This window comes from Coptis chinensis, chromosome 9, assembly GCF_015680905.1.
Source record: "Coptis chinensis isolate HL-2020 chromosome 9, ASM1568090v1, whole genome shotgun sequence".
NCBI lineage: Eukaryota > Viridiplantae > Streptophyta > Magnoliopsida > Ranunculales > Ranunculaceae > Coptis > Coptis chinensis.
Genome location: NC_141464.1, coordinates 79,101,239 through 79,116,090, shown reverse-complemented (window position 1 = coordinate 79,116,090; position 14,852 = coordinate 79,101,239). Strand labels below are relative to the sequence as shown.

General features: G+C 36.7%; 2 protein-coding genes and 1 pseudogene across 2 annotated transcripts; 1 reads left to right on the top strand and 2 right to left on the bottom strand.

Moving 5' to 3' along the window:
- Positions 1-449: 449 nt before the first annotated feature.
- LOC147478411 (ribonuclease 3-like protein 2) lies at positions 450-1,429 on the bottom strand (annotated as a pseudogene).
- Positions 1,430-5,594: 4,165 nt separating this feature from the next.
- LOC147478410 (uncharacterized) lies at positions 5,595-7,581 on the top strand. Its single transcript, XM_086586243.1, has 2 exons — positions 5,595-6,772; positions 7,169-7,581. Exons 1-2 carry the CDS (start codon positions 5,771-5,773, stop codon positions 7,562-7,564), a joined length of 1,398 nt encoding a protein of 465 aa, XP_086442369.1. The 5' UTR covers positions 5,595-5,770; the 3' UTR covers positions 7,565-7,581.
- A 1,965-nt stretch (positions 7,582-9,546) lies between these two features.
- LOC147478409 (agamous-like MADS-box protein MADS1) lies at positions 9,547-13,475 on the bottom strand. The gene is made up of 9 exons (XM_086584920.1): positions 13,335-13,475; positions 13,016-13,243; positions 11,066-11,147; positions 10,886-10,947; positions 10,708-10,807; positions 10,586-10,627; positions 10,442-10,483; positions 9,987-10,150; positions 9,547-9,821 (listed from the first exon to the last, which is right to left on the bottom strand). The coding sequence occupies exons 2-9, from the start codon at positions 13,195-13,197 to the stop codon at positions 9,818-9,820; spliced, it is 678 nt and encodes a 225-aa protein (XP_086441046.1). The 5' UTR covers positions 13,198-13,243; positions 13,335-13,475; the 3' UTR covers positions 9,547-9,817.
- Positions 13,476-14,852: the final 1,377 nt, after the last annotated feature.

Below are 14,852 nucleotides of genomic sequence, written 5' to 3'. Positions count from 1 at the left end.
GTCAAGTTCCGCTCTTCCCACTTGATCCTGCAAGCAAGCCCTTTAAGAGCTTTTCGGGAACTCTTAAAACTTGATGCAATGTGTGAAGTATGTCATCTTTAGAGTAAAATAAATAAAATGCAAATACCTGTGAGTGGAATAGGAGGATGAAGGCCATTATCTTTTTAATTAATGAAATAGATCGTGGAAAATGTTTGTACTTAATATCTATGATGGTCCAATATCGTTAATTTTCAAAATCGAATTTACATAATAAGTAGAATGACTCGGAATCTTAAGACCTTAAATTTGTCTACATAATAAACAAACTTGATAGGAAACATTACAATATGATCCTCCTTGTATAAGATCCCATAAGATTCCACTCCCTTTAGCAATTCACAACTGTCGTCAGCCAAAATTAGCATAGACTTGGAAATTAACATTTTTCCAAAGTCGCTTTTTTCGCACTAAGCCGATGTCTCTTTCTGCTCTGAACACGCTGAAGCCAAAAGCTTCCCATCCACCAAAATATTGGTAATATTATTTTCCCCATTCCTCCAATGTTTAATATCAACATTTTTGTCCTGTTTCTGACAAAGCTCATAAAGCATTGTGAGTGGTTGTTGTAGATTTTCAAGCGCAACGATAGGCTCCAACAGTGGACTAAAGACCTACCATAAACATTACATAACTTTATAACTAACAAAAAACAAAAACAGCATCTTCAAAAACTCAGAGTAACTTTTTACCTCCCACATAAACTTCAAATCAAATTTGGTATCCACGTATACAGCCGCAGCAACGGATTCGACGATATCCGCTAGAACTTTTGGTGCTTTTAACTTTCCTCCATACGCTGAGATCTCGCAAGCTTGTTATTCTTTTTTAATTGCTAAAGAAAATTCATTAACCTACCAAAACAATATACAAACCTGAATATCAGAGCATGATCAAACCAAATATTTAAAGTTTAAAACCAACAGAATATTCTTAGCTTGTGTACCTTTGCATCAAGAGAAGGGCCATTGTGCCTAACAAAATGAAAAAGGACATGTCGGACTGCAACGCGAGCAAACTTTTCCGTGTTAATATTGGAAGCACAAAGCAGCATCACCAACAAATTCTAAACATTGGTAAGAATGTAAGATGGCGATGAGTCAGTAAAAGAAGAGCGAGTTAATGCTTTTGCCAATAGTGACTTGTCAGAGAACCTATAATTCAGAATCTGCTCAATTGCTTCAATTTCCTGATTTATCATATAGAATGGTGTAGTTTGAATTACTTACATTCCTAAAGAAGCAACCTCCAGTACCATCATAGTTGTATACTTGTTGAGTACTTCCCAGCCCAATTGGTCACCAAGTTTCCCTTTACCACTATAGAACCTTGTCCATTTCGCACATTCTTGAGTGCCGGGGAGACATTCGTGATTGAAGTGTAACGCCATTTCCTTGGTCCACATTCTCATTGTACAAATAAAAGGGGAGGTTTTGGAATAATCTGGCCTTGTAGATATGAGATGAGAGTTTGGAATCAATGTTGTAGTTAGAGTTAATTGTTTGACTCACAATTTGCAAACTTCCATTTTCCCCCATCTGCATAAAGTTTGTGAAACTGAATTCTTGGAAGGAATGTGTAACTACCTTTCCATGATACGACTCCACCCATCCACTTGAATAGATAGACCTACTTGCCTTAGTCAGGAAAGTCCCATCTAGACCACTAAGTTTGAAACCAAAGACACCAGTAGAGGAGTTGGACTCTTGTATTCGATCAAATTTCCCTTAGTTTCCACCCTCTTACTTGTCAACCATATATGCAAATTCACGTCAATGTACCACACATCCAAAGCATTTGTAACACCAAATCCAAACTTATGTTCCATTCCATCCAAAATTCTCCCCAGAAAAGGAGTAACTTCAATGTCGTAAGAAGGAAGATCAAATTAAGGATTAACCCTCCCGGTATAGATCACAGTAAAAGGATAAACAACACCAACTTGCCTTACCATCAAGGTGATCAAAACTTCTCTAAATGGTTCATTCCCAGCCAAACCCGTAAGATTATTGGCAACTATATAATCATTTAAGATAATAGATTATAGATGGATTACTACGCAAATGAAAGAAGAAAAATCGTCTTGAGGAGAGATGACCTGTTTGGAAGAATGAGAGATGTGGATTTTGGATGGTTTAAGGGTTTAACTTTTTGAGGTCTGCGATAAAATTTGATTTTTCTCTCCTGATTTCTCGTAATCTCCCTGTCGACGTGGACACCTTTAGAATGCCCGAAAAGGGACTGCTATTTTTGAAACAACCATCTCAAGTCCAATGAATCCATTGAAACCAATCACAATTCTTATAAACCTTCTTGTCATTCTGAAATTCCTCTATATTCTTTACCAAAAAAAAAAAGTTCCGTTCCATCATCTTCTCTCCTGAAACATCCTCTCGTCTATAAATTTAGCAAATAGTTCCTTCCTCAAGCAGTAAGGGTCGTATCGATGGTGTATGTTCTTCAAAAATGGAGTGTTTTTCGTAATAACTTCATTATAGCAATTTAACCAAGTTTCCCCAGTGTAGAAGTTTCTCTATATTTTGATGTAAGTTTTGAACACCCGATTAATCTGATTACACGCCTTGAGTTAAAGTGTTCAAACTTCAATATGTGCAATTAAGTAAGGTCACAATTATGTAGTGATGCAAGTTAACCAAAATCCCAATGTAGGAAAAGAAAAGAGTAAACAAACTTGTTTTTACCTCGTGATTCATGGACACATGACCACCATTATAAAGTTAATTCTCAGTAGATTAATCTTCATGGGATGGGAGAGGAAGAAAGATGAAGGGTTTTGGGAAGGAAGAGGTACGGTGGGTTATTTGTATATGATGTTTAATCAAGAATGTTTCTTACTTCCTATTTAGTTTTTTTCACGCAGTTTGTTTCACCATCACTTGCTTCACGCAATTGTCGTCAGTATGAGGAAAATGAGCACAATAACAATCTTAAGTGCCATTTTCTCAGTGAGCATTAAAAACTGAAGCAAAAGTCTAGTGAACAGACAACCAACATAAAATAAATGAAAAAAACATTGACAGATTCATAGATATAAGTACCTTTGTGGCTCATTGCTAAGGCTGAGTAGGTAACGAAGATATCTGATTTTGTCACTTCAAATGATCATATGGTTCAGTACCACCCATAGAAATTAATTAAGGTGGAAGAAAGAAAACATAAGTATATAAGATGAACACACAGAGCTATCAGTTTCATAAGTTCCTTAGCTTGCATAGTATGCATTCTTGCATGACTGACCATGCAAGATATCTTTTTCACGTGAATAATATATGGTAGTTACTTGTAAGACGCCACTTTCTAGCTTTGGGATGGAAACGCGTCTCACCTTGTGCACAACATGCACCCTGCTTCTTGCAGATTTGAAGTTCAAATTAAATTTGAAAACCCCACTCTTTCTTCCAACATAGCCCCATGCACATTATCTATGATGTGTTATCTGAAGGTCAAATGAGTTAAAAACATTATAAGCTTTATAAGAATTGTGGGATGGCTAGAATAGATGTAGTGGCTTGATAATGGTAAAGAAGTATTACAAACTCGTGTCAAGAAAGGATTCTACTATACACTTATCCAAACATACAAACTCAGTTTGACAATTTCGAGTACCTCATTTAGCAATATAATGTTTAAAAAGGAGAAAGGAGAAAGAAGGTACCTGGTGCTTTGATGAGAAAGATAATAGAGAAAGTGATGAATGAAGTTATAAGTTGCTTAATTATAAAGTTAGATTGTGTAACACATTGATGTTTACCTTTACCTTTGAAGAAGGCGTGAAGAAGATGCAAGATGAGGAGATGGGTGGATTTATATTACACTATAAGAAGAATTACAAATAGTTTAGTTACAAAAATGAATAAAAGAATTTGGGTGTCTTAGAGCTAACAAATCATATATTTGTGGTAGCACATTCTGGGGGTAAGCCTTGAGGGAATCCAACTGCTGTGAGAACCATCCGCTGTTCTTAGACGCTGAGGCAAAGTTTCTATAGGAAGCTGCGAGTTAAATTGATGCTAGGGGTTCGCAGAGAAAGAGAAGAGAGACGTATTTTTGGGGTTCGCGGAGAAAGAGAAGAGAGACGTATTTTTGGGGTTCGCGGAGAAAGAGAAGAGAGACGTATTTTTAAGAATAGGCAAACATTAGGTTTCGTTTCGGGGAAGACGAACCGTAGGGAAGAGATGGAGTAAACCCAAAAAATAGTTACGTAGGGTTTAGTGTTTTGTTCGCCTTTATTTCCGGTTTAGTCTCCTGATTTCTCTTAATCCCCCTGTCTATGTGGATGAATTTTTTGGCTCTCCCTATTTTACCATAATTAGTTTTGCCCACGTGGACACTCTCAAAACTCTCTCTCAATTGATAAGGGAGATATATATATATATATATATATATATATATATATATATATATATATATATATATATATATATATATATATATATATATATATATATATATATATATATATATATATATATATATATATATATATAAAATAGTAGTGTTGCTAATTTACTATCCTACCTTAGGCCCACTGTCTAGCTACAACCCAAATCCAAAAAAAAATAAAATAAATGGATTTGTGGCATTTGGTATACCATGTTGTCATCCAGATGATACCATACCACCACCTGCTTTGATGGAGAATGGGGAACCCAAATGTGTCATTGTGGGCATACCACAACCACCCCCTAAGCCCAACACTACAGATCTTACCCCAATAACAGAGAGGGGTGACGATAATACCCCTAATCCGTTTGTTGTTGCGTCCTCTCTTGATGAGACGTTACTTGATATTGCATTCCGTATACCTTTCCGTACTGTGAAAAGTATACCACGTGCTTGTCATTTGGCTTTTTCTGGTGTACTGAAATCTGCTCTCTAGGATATCACAGCTGATCCTGGTTCAGTTATGCCCTGGGTTCGTCTCCTTCTTCTACCGCGCTGTACTCTGCAAGTTTTTCAACCACAGAATCGTCAGGAACGTCGTTCTGGTACTAGAAAAAACCTTCAGCAAAAACAGATTCTCCATGCTTTGATGACATGGAATGAGCCTGGTGGGATATTTCGCCTCTTAAAGTCTGTAATAGAGCCTCCTTCAATCCAGTCAACCAAGAAATACGTTCCCACTCAGAATGTGCGTTGATGCTTACAGAAAGTTGCCGATGGACATTTTGCTGCAGCGGTACAAGTGTTATCATCATCAAGGGTTGCCTCCAATACTGCAGAGACTATACATGCATTAAAGGAGAAACACCCGATACGACAACCACCTGTGAAACCAACGGTTCTTTTTGCTGAGCCCCCTTTATTAGTAGAGAGAGACACCTTATTGTCATGTATTAAGTCGTTTCCGAAAGGTACTTCTTGTGGTCGTGATGGTCTCCGTGCTCAGCACTTGTTAGATGCCATGAGTGGTGCTGCAGCAGCTATATCGTCTAACTTGTTAGATGTCTTGGCTTTGGTGGTGAATTTGTGGTTACAGGGACAATGTCCGCAGCCGTTAGCAGAATTCATAGCGAGTGCTCCGCTCACTCCACTTCTTAAGCCGGATAATAGCATTCGTCCGATAGATGTGGGTATGGTTTGGCGACGTCTTGTTTCCAAAATTGCAATGAAAGGGGTTTCCAAAGAGGTGGTAGGGTACTTGCAGGATTTTCAGTATGGGGTTGGTGTCCCTGGTGGAGCATAGGCGATTTTGCATGCTGTTAATCGCATGGTATGTGCTAACGGTGACAGTACATCTCTTTCTATGTTACTAGTAGATTTTCAGAATGCCTTTAACATGGTTGATCGGACTACTATGTTGAGAGAGGTTCGCATTCGCTGCCCCGCTATTTCCCCTTGGTTCGAGTATTTGTATTGTCAGCCTGCAAGATTATACTTGGGGGATGATTACATATGGTCTGCTTCTGGGGTTCAGCAAGGTGATCCTTTGGGTCCCCTTCTCTTTGCACTGGTGTTGCACCCTCTGATTCTACAGATCCAGTCAAGTTGTCAATTATTGCTCCAGGCTTGGTACTTAGATGATGGGACTCTAGTTGGGGATACAGAACAAGTGGCGGCAGCTCTGCGTATCATTAAGGAAGAAGGGCCTTCTTATGGGTTGGTTCTTAATGTGGCCAAGACTGAGATATTTTGGCCATCACTAGATCCGCGTCGTTCCACTCCTGGTCTCTTTCCTTTAGATTTATCTTGTCCTCAGCATGGGGTCAGGTTACTTGGAGGGGCAGTTAGCACTGATTCTTTTTTTGTCATGAGTCTTGCTCGTAAGCGTGTTGAAACGGCTATGACTTCAATGGACCGTTTAGCTGCATTAGAGGATCCACAGTGTGAGTTAGCACTTTTACGAGCTTATGCTGGGCTCTCCAAGTTGGTTTTTGCAGTTCATACTTGTCTACCACCTTTTTTTAGGGAGGCAGCTAAGACTTTTGATCAGCACATTCGCATGGTTCTGCAGGGCATTATAGTTTCTAATGGTCCTGGCTTCGGTGATTTGCAGTGGCGTTTAGCGAAGCTTATTGCGGCCAGTGGGTTAGGTATCTATTGTGCCTCTGATGTCTCTGCTTTTGCTTTTGTGGCCTCCCATTTTCAGACTTCAGAGCTTCAGAACCACATTCTTAGGAGTTGTGGTCCAATGCCTATGGGTGAGATCCTTAGTAATGCTACCAGTGCATTGCGTCTCTGTCTTCCCGATTTTGACTTTGATTCTCTGGCTGTGAATGCTACCGTCCCCTCAAAACCACAAAAAGTTTTGGCGGAAGCTTTTTACGGTAAGATTGTTGCTAGTCTTGAGAGGGAGTTTGAGTTCTCTACTCGTCAGAAAGCAGTCATTGGATGCTTGCAGTTGGAACATGCAAAAGATTTTCTACTTGCTATTCCGATGGAGGGACTGGGACAGCGTATGTCATAGGTGGAGTATCGTGCCATTCTCAGGTACCGTCTTATGATTCCTCTATACTCTGACGGGGATCTTTATCCTGTATGCAAAAAAAGTAGATTAGATGCCTTTGGGGACCATGCAGCACATTGTAGACATTTTCCTGGTTTTAAATACAGACATAATCATGTTAGAGACATTTTGTGTGATGCATTTTGAAGGGCTGGGGTACAAGTGAAGAAAGAGGCTCCTGTTAACTTTCTCACTGATCCGAATGAGAGCAGATCGACACTTTGGCCTGCGGATGTATTGATATATAGTTGGTCTGAGGGGAGACATGCATGTGTTGATGTAACTGGCGTCTCTCCGTTGGTAGGGCTTGGGAATGGAGTCTTTGAGGTGGGAGAAGCAGCTAAGAGAGCAGTGACATGGAAGATGGAGAAGCATGAGGAAGCTTGCACGGCTAACCAGCATTGTTTCATTACATTTAGTTTCGACACTTTCGGTTTCTTGGAACAACAGGCTGTTGAGCTTCTCAAGAGACTTCAGAGAGTTATGGACAGTAACGTTATGACAGTTGGTTCTAACGAGTTTGTTTTTAGAAGAATAGGATTTGCTATTCAGAAATGACTTGCGGCGCAGCTTGTTGCACGTTTGTCCTAATTATTTGTAAAATTCATCATCAGTATCAATAAAATTTCTACTTTAAAAGGAAAAAAAAAAAAGAAAAAACACTAATTGAAGTGTGAAAAAAACCTAAGTGCAAATGACATATGCCTTGTTGAAGGATCAAAGAGATTGTTCCTGCTCCAATCCTGATTATTTCCTAAGGTAATTTCTTCTGTTTTTTTAAACTTTACAGTATGTTAAAATAATGATTCAGTTGTTGTTTTTCTGAAATTGGATTGTTAATTTATCTGTGGATTGTGTTGTTTTTGTTGTGTGGGCCGGTGCAAGAAGCCATATTCATACTGTTAAAATAATGTTAATTGGGTTGTAGATATAACATTGCATTGTAATTGTTTGACAAATTGTTTGAAAGGGGAATTATATCATTGTCAATTAAGAAAAAGTCGTGGAATTGGTTTGGATGAAGTTGATTAAAATATTGGATTGTAGTAAGTAGTTACGAGGCTATGTTGTTTAAGGCTCTATTTTTAGTATCGACAACAAGCAATAGTTCTGTAAGAAAAATTCAAGGATTTATGGTGTAGACATTTTAATATTTAGGGAAAGTTGTCAAATAGGACAGAGGGGTTCATGGGAGGGATTAAAGGACCGTGTGTTTATGGCTTTATGCTATGTTCTCAGACTTTGTGTTTCAGGTTTTTCACTTGTTTGGTTAGCCTTGAAGGAATAATTATTTTTTCACATCACAAACACAAAGTCTAAGAACATAGCATAAACACACATTCTTTTAATCCCTCCCCTAACCCCCTCTGTCCTATTTGACAATTTTCCCTAAATATTAAAATGTCCACACCATAAATTCTTGGATTTTTCTTACATAACTATTATTTGTCGTCGATACTAAAAATTGAGCCTTAGACAACATAGCCACATAACTATCTACTACAATCCAATATTTCTTCATCCAAACCAATTTCACAACCTTTTCTTAATTGACAATGATATAATTCCCCTTTCAAATAATTTGTCAAACAATAACTATGCAATGTTGTACAACCCAATTAACATCATTCTAACCGTATGAATATGGTTTCTCGCACCCCCGATAACCAAAAGTCCAAAACAACACAATCCACAAATAAACTAACAACCCAATTTCAGAAAAACAATAACTGAATCATTACTTTAACATACTGTAAAGTATAAAAGAACGTAAGAAATTACATTAGGAAATAATCAGGAGCAAAAACAATCTCTTTGATCCTTTAACAACGCATAGGTACTTACGCTTTTTCATACTTCAACTATTATTATTATTATTTTTTTTTTATTATTATTTTTTTTCTCTCTCGTGGGTATGCTCAAAATTAAATCTACACTGAAAAAGCAGTGTTCATGATTCTGAACGAAATGCAGAAATTTTGCCAGATATTTTCGGTTTAAAAAAATATAAAAAACAACCTAGGGTCGAAATATTGATGATTTCAAAATTAGTCGAAATCAAAATATGACATTGGTCGAAATATTGTGAATTTTAGTTTTCCAGATTTCCAGAATTCCGATAATTCTGAAATCCCCAACTATGTGAAAAAGCTGCATATATTGCTCAGGTCCACGACTGGATGAATGGAACAAACTCCAAATTAAATTTAGGACATGCCTTTGGGAGAGAATTGAATCAACCATGCATAAAACACAAATTTATTTTTGTTTGCTGATGAGTTAGAGTTTTTTTTTTGGCCGAGTGAGCTGAGAATTGTATTGAGTATAGGAAAAGGGGTAGGAGATTACAAGAGTTAGACAAAATATGTTTCTTAGCAGCTGAAATTGGGAATCTGATCTGGTCGAGACGACTCATTTTCACCAAACAGAATTTAACTTGATCACATCTGGTGAATAATTAAAGATTTACAAACTTAGATAATAAGATCATATCACGTCAAAGAAACGCATTCGCGCACACTGAATCGCTTTGCTACCTATCACACAATGGAGCTGTTTATACATATATATATGGGGGACGAACCCCTCAAAACCAATGTATTAGATAAGTTAATTATTCATAACATACGTCTCGTGTATGCTAACTTGAATGAAAGTACTATCTTTCATATTGAGATTATAACAAGTAACCAGAATAAAGAACTCAATGAACAAAATCCCTCACTGGGATAATTGGATAAACTCTACTTTTTCAGATACCACAAAAGAACTCAAAAGAACGAACTGTTGGGACATGCTTCCTTCAGCAAATTAACTGCAAATGGAAAGAACATAATTAGAATAATTATGGGCGTGAAATTAAATATCATTGCAAAGCAATTAAATCTAAATCTTATCAATGAGACATATACATTAATTGTTTGTTTCTTGTGATGCAAATTCTAGAAAGTCGTTGTACGTGTCCTCATTGTATCCTTACCGAAGTTGGAGGGCAGTTAGCTCTGAAATATACTGCTGCTGTTTGGACTCAGGTAAATTTACTTGGAGGAAGTTGCGAGCGTCATATGGTGCTGAAGTCATAGCTTCATATTCGTTCCCAGGCAATGAGTTCATGTGTTGCTGGGCTCTTTCATTCTCCGCTATCTACACGTGCAAAATTGTCACTAAAAACACACAAGTATATATACTGAGGAAGGAACGAGACATTGGGCGTGGCAAACTGGAATATCTTGAGACATGCAATTAAATTAGATACTAGAGCATTCAGAGTTTATGTTCTCTTAAAACTTCTTTAGATGGTCACAACTCCACAACATCCAAATTACAAACTCGTACCTAGTAACTTAAGAAACATTTTTAATTACAACCATGCATGTAAATATGTAATGGTAGAACCTGTTTAGAGAATAAAAGGTTTGTTTATGAGAGAAAAACCTTGGATCTGAGATATATATTGTCATTGTGCAAGTCAATCTCCTGCAACCAAAGCACATTTAATATGGTAATTATATTAGAGTACAATCTCTATGCTTGCTGATATCAAAATGTGAAAAGCAAATGTATAAAGTATGCATTTACCCTCTTCTGCATATACTCAATCTCAGCCAACAGCATCTCATTCTGTTCAATAAATTAAATTCGAAAACTGTTAGTATATTTTCTTTCACTAAGAATCAACAATTGGAAAAACGAACAAGTACCTTTTTCGAACGGATTCTACTGATGCCTTTCTCTAATCTACTTTCAAGTTGTTTGAGCTCCTTAATGCTCAAGCAGCTAAGAGCTTCACCCTTCAAATGCCTGCAGACTGAAACTTATTAATAAAATTGTACAAGGCAAACCTTTTATACAAATGAGCTCAACCAGTCTCGATCCCACCTGTTTGAGTTTTGAAGAATCTCAACTTGTTGTTTGAGTTTCGAGGTCTCTTGCTGGTAAAACTGAGATGATTGCGTAATTCAAAAGTGATCGAGTTAATCAAATGCTACAATTATTAACATACACAAATGATTCGCAATAGGATTTCAATCCCTATTAACATACACAAATGAACCTTACCAGAGTGTTGGCTTCCGATACAGTTAACGAACTTGATGCATCGGTACATGTCTTCTTATACCTGTCAATCGTCCTTCTCACACTGCAAGGCATTGCAAATTTTAGCACATTTTGTGTAAATTTTTTTAATGAGTATATACTTTGAACACTTGGGGGAGTTGGTGAACATTTCATTCCTCGTTGTAGTGGCTAAACAGAATGAAAATCATACATAGTCAGTTTTGCCTTAAAATGTTGTCTTTGATTCGTTGATATGTTAAATGTTTGCATAGGCGAATTTTACACAGTTCCCAAGGTATACTATGCCATGCCTTGAAGAGTTAAATAATGATTTAGATAAAAAAAAAGTTAAACCTTCCACTTATCCACGTAAGTTTGTGATGTCCCAAAAATTAGAGTTTTTTGTGCATTGAAATAGGACTCTATCATATGTGGTCTAATCCCTAATGTAAATTCACCTCTCATCATTGCAATTGCATTTCCGTTGTTCAATCATAGGTGAGAAAATACACATATCCACAGCAAAGCAGGCTCTCTTTTCTAGAGAGGTTTTTAACCTTAACTTCGTCGATAACCATGAAACAAGATCCTATAAAATGATTGAATTTCCCATCTCAACCATCTGATGGAGATCACAAAGACACGTGTATTTTCTAAGCATTTTTCCATAATCTTGACATTGGTAAACTAGAGAATATCCATAGTGCCACTGTGAAAAACCAGTCAACCTAACTTTTTAACCAGGCAGTCTCCAATTTTCGATGTATCACGTTACAAAACTCTCTCTCTCAGCCTCTCTCCAATCTCCATTGGTTCAGCTTCTTCTAAAAAAGCTCATTAAAAGGCTAATGTGGAAAAAGTTTCATATTTGCACATAAAATGCAAAGAGTGTGCAGCATTGGAAGACCATTTTCTTGTCAGATTTTAAGAGCTGAAAATACCACAAAACGTGACCAAAGATTCCACGTATCTAACCAAGACAGCCACATAATATCACCTTCCCTTTTAAGTTAAAACATACATATCTGTCTTAAAAGGGTAACAGACACCAAAATATGCAACAACTTAATACCTGCATATGAAGCTTCAACACACTAATCTGATTTCAGTCAGTGAGATGGAGTGTTTTGAATGAGCCCCAAGAGATATTTTAGAATACTTTAATTGCTTATATACTATTTTGATGTAAATCTTGCTTTTCTTGTCCTACTTCATTGATCTTTTATCAGTTGTTTGTCAGATGGAAAAAAAAAATGGAATGATGGAATGGATACCTGGACAGTGTATTATTGATGAAAAATAGAAATAGTAAGAGATCTAAAACAATATATTTTGTATAGCTTTACTGGAAAAGAAAAAAGGATTTGTTAGGTGGGATTATGAAAATTTGTTGTAAAATCTGGTAGAAAAATCATTTTAAGGACTCATCTTGGATGACAACCCTAATTAGAACCCTAATTTACTTTTTGATTGCAAAATTGCTTTAAAACTTGTTGTTTCACTGATCTGGTGCCTTACACATATAACCAGCCCAGTCCTTTTTTTGGAAACTGGATGATAGCTAGACTCTAGCTGAAGATTGAGAACTTGAGAGAGAGAGAGAGAGAAAAAAATGTCACAAAAAAATTGGGACAGTACAGAAAAACAGTGTTAAAAGATGCAAACAGTGCTATATATATCCATCAGAACTGATCTAATATAACCTACAAAAACCATGATCTAAAAATGAAGCAAAAAATATAAGCACATATATAAGAAAGAGAAGAAAAAATTGTATAGTTCTTGTAGGAAATCTAACAAGGTGAAAAATTAGATTATAGGAAAAAGGAAACCCTAATATAATATGTTTGAAACAAGAACAAGTACCATTTTAGGACTCTAGTTAGACCATGAGCTAAATAAGCTCTTGAAATACAGAAGGAGTAAGAGCAGAAGAGTTGTATGAGATACCTATTGTTGGCATACTCATAAAGGCGACCACGGTTAGAGAAGACGATAAGAGCAACCTCGGCTTCACAAAGGACAGACAATTCATAGGCCTTCTTGAGTAAACCATTGCGACGCTTACAGAAGGTGACTTGTCTGTTCGTAGTATTTTCAATTCGCTTGATTTCAATCTTTCCTCTTCCCATTTTTTGTGTGGGAGAGTCGTCTTGAATTGGGAACTCCGTTGTTGCGCTGAAAATAAAGAAAAAAGGAAATGAAGAATGGTAAATTGGACTAAAGAGACTAAAGAATCATGCTTTACTTCAATTGTTTCTTCACAAACCTCTTGAAGAAAACCCAAGGAAATGTTCAGAAATAGCAAGAGAACTTTTGTAACTGAAATAGGAAGAAGCTATAACAAGCACAAAGCAAATTAAGAACAAAGACTTCTTACTCACTCATCAAACAAAGTTAGAAAGAGATCAGGAAGAGAGAGAAAAGAGAGAGAGAGAGAATACATAAAGGTCTATTTCATGGTGATGGAGAGCACTATAGGTTGAAAGGGACTTTGGACAGAATTTATTAAATGAGGCTGAATGTGAATGTGACATTCAGCCAAATAATGCTGAGTTGCATTCAGAAGTGATAGAATAAAAAAGAAGAAAATCTAACAAGGATTTCTCTCATCATCTCATGTTTATGGCTTTATAATTTCTGAGGACTTGTAATATTTCTCTTCTTTGGTATTTGGTAATATAGTCAAAAAAAGTTATTAGCTAGGACTGTGACATTCTCCATCCCTAAGTGAAGGGCTGAAGGTGACTCCCATCTGATGCATACCCCTCCATTTCCCAATTTCTTGTATGTAAGAATGGAGTTTAATATCACTAGGGACTAGAAGCTGGGACAACGTTTTTGGAAGATGAACTGGTCCTTAGTCCAGATATAGAAAATGAGGTCCTACAATCTTCAAAACACACCTGGAGTTTTGGACAACTATTTCCTAATGCATTCTATGGAAAGATAAGCCGTCTTATCATTAACCTACTAACAAAATTCATCAGGGTGGGTCAGCCTGGTTAATGTTGATTAATTATCTTGCTTTAATTTTTCTGTGTTAATTACTGGCGGCTGTGGCTAAACCAAATCAGAAAACTTAACATATTTCACTACTCATTTCGACATTAGCCCCTTAAACACCAGACAACACTACTCATTTCACTACTCTTGCTCTTGCTCTCTAGGTAGCCATCTCGAAATCTCTTAATGTTTCTTCATCCAACTAGACGAAGTGAGACAGTTTCTTTTAACTTAATTAATTACGTTTGTATATTAACTTAGTATGGATAATAGTGGTTAGAATTAGCTAGAGAATATATTGAGCTTGTATAGTCATACATTTCATATAATCGGATGGAAATTGGATGAGACGTGTTAAAATGGGGTCAAGCGAGTAATCATAGGAGCACCTACAGAGTTAGAACTTAGCAATACAAACATTTTGAAAGCCAATGGTTATTGTTCCCAATTCTACTAAATAACTAAAAAGCTAGCCTTGATCAAATTAATTAGAGTACTTGTATTATTCATGTCGAATTCAAGTTTAAGACGAAAGTGACTAATATTCCCTGTACTTCTTAGACTCAAGATGCGGGTATTCTTAAACAAGAATCCAAACCTTCTTAACTACGTATTAGAATAGGGGAGTCTACTCAAACAAAATAACACCGCGTCCATCTTCTTCAATCAGGGACCCATTACAGTCGATTAGTTGGAGTCCATATTGATTTGGGATGTAATTTTTTTATAACCTGTGAATTCCACTCCTCTAATGGAAAATCTATCCCAATTAATCAATTCT